At 55.4% G+C, this 4,022-nt stretch overlaps 1 protein-coding gene across 1 annotated transcript in view; it reads left to right on the top strand.

The window, feature by feature from the left end:
* The window catches only part of PODNL1 (podocan-like 1), a 27,509-nt gene that overhangs the window by 18,700 nt on the left and 4,787 nt on the right, over nt 1-4,022 (top strand). The window contains exons 7-8 of the mRNA XM_015419522.1: nt 997-1,112; nt 1,745-2,402. Of these exons, the coding sequence (XP_015275008.1) occupies nt 997-1,112; nt 1,745-2,402 (774 nt within the window). The remainder of the gene's footprint in view (nt 1-996; nt 1,113-1,744; nt 2,403-4,022) is intronic.

The raw sequence follows: 4,022 nt of genomic DNA, 5'->3' as shown, positions 1-4,022 counted from the left end.
AGGAAGTTCTTCCTCACGTTTAGCCGGAAACTCTTCTGGTTTAATTTCAACCTGTTGGTTCTGGCCCAACCTTCTGGGGCAACAGAAGACAACTCCGCACCCTCCTCTCTATGACAGCCCTTCAAGTCCTTGAAGATGGTGATTGTATCACCTCTCAGTTGTCTCCTCTCCAGGCTAAACAGACCCAGCTCCTTCAGCCTTTCCTCACAGGACTTGGTCTCCAGACCAAGTCTGTGGTAGAGTGCTAGATCTGAGAGCCGTCTGTCCAACTCAACACACGCTCCCGCTCTCCTCCAAGGCAGCACAGTGGTGCTGGTTGCCCCAAAGGCTTGTAGCCTCCCCCCAGGGCCAAATCCCGAATCAGAGTCCTTGTGGCCACCACAAGTCTTTTCACTCAGGCATGGTCCAGGAGTTCCAGCCTTGGAACTTAATTTCCAGGTGCATGACAAAAGGACAAATAAGATCGCGGACTCTAATCTGGGAGAACCGGGTTTGATTCCCCACGGCTCCACATGCAGCTGCTGGGTGACCTTGGACAAGCCACAGTTCTCTCAGAGCTGTTCTCTCATGAGCAGTCCTCGAAAGAGCTCTCTCAGCCCCACCGACCTCACAAGGTGTCTGTTGTGGGGAGGGGAAGGGAAAGGAGATTGTAAGCCGCTCTGAGACTCCGAGTGAAGGGCAGGGTATAAATCCAATCTCCTCCTCCTCCTCCTCCTCTTCTCCTCCTCCTCCTCCTCTCCTTCTTCCTGAGGCTTTATCAGATTGGGGGAAAATGCTAGCAAGGCCCCCACCCATTTGAGGACTGTCTAAAGGGAATGGTCCATGTGTAGAGGGAAGTCTGCCTCTGGATACCCGTGCCAGGAGGCAACATCAGGGGAAGGTCTTGGTGGCTTAACGGGCAAAACTGAAGCCCCCTCCCTCTGCTGTTTTTCTTTGGTGTTTGTGGGGGGGCGGACTCTTGGGTCTCTTCCCTGACCACAAGGCTCCATTTTCCAGAACAACCGCATCTCCCGTGTCCCCAAAGGGGCCTTGAACAGACACTGGCGCCTCCGGGAGCTCTACCTGCAGAACAACAACCTGACCAACGATGGCCTTGACCCCTCCACCTTCAGGTGAGAAGTGGCTGCTTTGGGGGTAGAGTGGTGGGCAGTGTTCCCTCTAAGTGTGAGCTAGTGTGAGCCAGCTCACAGTTTCTTAGCCTCCGGCTCGCGCATTTTTGCCTTCGCTCAGGAAGGAGGGCTCCAGAGCAAACTAGTTTATGCAGCGGCCAAATCGCTCGCTCACATCCTTAATGCTAGTAGCTCACAAAGGAAAGTGGAGTATAAAAACCCGGCTCTTCTTCTTCTGCACAGTTTCAAGGTGGGGGAGAGAATGGAGCATATGGTAAGGTGGGGCAGATTCCGGGACCCAGGACTTTTGGCAGAGCCCCAGCAGGGATGGGGGAGCTGGAAGACACCCCCCCCCATGGGCAACTTGAAAGCAATGCTCCCTCTGAGCTGTGGAGTCTTGTGAGCAAAAATTCTCCTTGGGGACCTACCGGCGTTAAAGTTGTGAGCGAGCCATTTGGCTATGGCATAAATTAGTTTGCTCTGGACTCGGAGCCCTCCTTCCTGAGCTAAGACAAAGATCTGTGAGCCGGAGGCTAAAAAACTGTGAGCTGGCTCACACAAACTCAGTTTAAAGGGAACACTGGCAGGGAGGGTGTTTTGCCGGCGGCCCCCTTGCATTTCTCGCCTCTCCGCAGCAAGCTGAAGAGCCTGGAGTACCTGGATCTCTCCAACAACAACCTGACCGAGGTGCCTTCCGGCCTGCCCCCGAACGTCGTCATCCTGCACCTGGGCCGGAACCGCCTGAGCGCGCTCCCGCCCGAGCGCCTGAGCCGCGTGCGGGGCCTGCAGTACCTCCTGCTGCAGAGCAACACGCTGACCGCCTCCGGGGTGCACCCCGAGGCCTTCGCCCGCCTGCGCTCCCTCCACACACTCCACCTGTACAACAACCGCCTGGAAAGCGTGCCGCCCGGGCTGCCGAGGCGCGTCCGCTCCCTGATGCTGCTGCACAACCGCATCGCGCACATCGGGCCGCACGACTTCGCCGCCACGTACGCCCTGGCCGAACTCAACCTGAGCTACAACCGGCTCTACAGCGCCCACATCCACCGCCTGGCCTTCCGGAAGCTGCGGCGCCTGGAGACCGTCGACCTCTCCGGCAACCGGCTGACCCTCCTCCCTGCCGGCCTGCCCTCCAGCCTCCAGGTCCTCAACCTCCAGAAGAACCAGATCAACTCCCTTTCTTCGGAGCTCCTGGCCAACCTCACCCGGCTGAAGGAGCTGCACCTGGCCCACAACCGCCTGCGGATCGGTGGCATTTCCCCGGGCACCTGGCAGGAGTTGCAGGGGCTCAAGGTGAGGGCGGGACTGCAGGGCCGGCATCAGCATTGTTGTTGTTGTTTTGTTGTTCTTGTTATTATTAGAGATTGGATTTATACCCCGCCCTTCGCTCGGAGTATGAGAGCGGCTTACAAATCTCCTTTCCCTTCCCCTCCCCACAACAGACACCTGGTGAGGTCCGTGGGGCTGAGAGAGCTCTCTCGGGGCCTGCCCTTGAGAGAACAGCTCTGAGACAACTTGTGACTGACCCAAGGTCACACCAGCAGCTGCAAGTGGAGGAGTGGGGAATCAAACCCGGTTCTCCCAGATTACAGTCCAAACACTTAACCACGACACCAAACTGGCTCTCAGTCATCATCGTCATCATTATTATTTCAATTTCTACCCGCCCTCCCCGCCAAGGCAGGCTCAGGGTGGCTGTCAGGTAGCCCTGTCATAGATCTGGAATGTGGAGGGGATTTCCTTCTTCTCGTTCCCAGCTCTACCCTGCTCAGCTACTGTGCTCTATCTTACATTTGACCTTGTAGATGTTTGAGCTGCAGTTTACACGGCTGGGAAAGTTAACAGCTTCTCTGCTCTGCTCGCTTGCTTTGCCACGCGCACGAACTATATCCATTGGCTTAGGCTTACAGGGGGAACGTTTGATTTCACTATAAGTCAGAGACCCTAGTAGTACTGGGTATTCCTGACACAAGCTGTACACGTGTTCTTTAGTTCTGGATCCACAGTGGCTTACATAAAACTCCATATAAATACAATTAAAACCAGTCATAAATAACATGGGGCTCCACTTGTACCTACGTCGAGTGTGAAAAGTCTGGGGGTGTTCCTGGATACCTCCCTCTCTACCACCACCACCAGGATTTAACCTGGGACCTTCTGCATGCCAAGCAGAGGCTCTTCCACTGAGCCACATCCCCTCTTTACAGCTCTGCAGGGTCTCAGGCGGAGGTCTTTTCCCATCACCTCCTGCCTGGTCCTTTTTAACTGGAGATCCTGGGCATTGAACCTGGGACCTCCTGCATGCCAAGCAGAGGCTCTGCCACTGAGCCAGGGTCTCAGGTTCAAGGTCTTTCCCATCACCTCCTGCCTGGTCCTTTTTAACTGGAGATGGCGGGGATTGAACCTGGGACCTCCTGCATGCCAAGCAGAGGCTCTGCCACTGAGCCAGGGTCTCAGGTCAAGGTCTTTCCCATCGCCTCCTGCCTGGGGATTGAACCTGGGACCTTCTGCATGCCATGCACAGGCTCTGCCCCTTACGTTGGGAGATGCTGAGCTGTCTAGATTACCAGGATCTGCCTGGATGCTCGATTCTTCACAATCTACTTATTCGTGGGAGCTGCGCTTTCAAATACTCGGGACTCAGCACATCTCCACAGTGGCTTTCCAGTTATTTTGCCACCCTCTGCTCTCTCCTCTGGCCACCGTTTTTATTAATGCTCTCACAGAATAAGGAACAGTGCAGCTCTTCCAGGCTGTCCCGTCACATTCTGGTGGGCCTCAACCAACATTGCATTAGACCACAAGACCATGGCAGTGCGTTCTTGGCCAGCACTCAATATCATAGGGCACTTTTCTGAGAGCCAGTTTGGTGTAGTGGTTAAGTGTGTGGACTCCAATCTGGGAGAACCGGGT

This window comes from Gekko japonicus, unplaced genomic scaffold (assembly GCF_001447785.1).
Source record: "Gekko japonicus isolate JY-2015 unplaced genomic scaffold, Gekko_japonicus_V1.1 scaffold872, whole genome shotgun sequence".
NCBI classification, from domain to species: Eukaryota; Metazoa; Chordata; class Lepidosauria; order Squamata; family Gekkonidae; genus Gekko; species Gekko japonicus.
The sequence above is the reverse complement of the archived record's forward strand: the minus strand, read 5'-3'. Positions and strand labels throughout refer to the sequence as shown.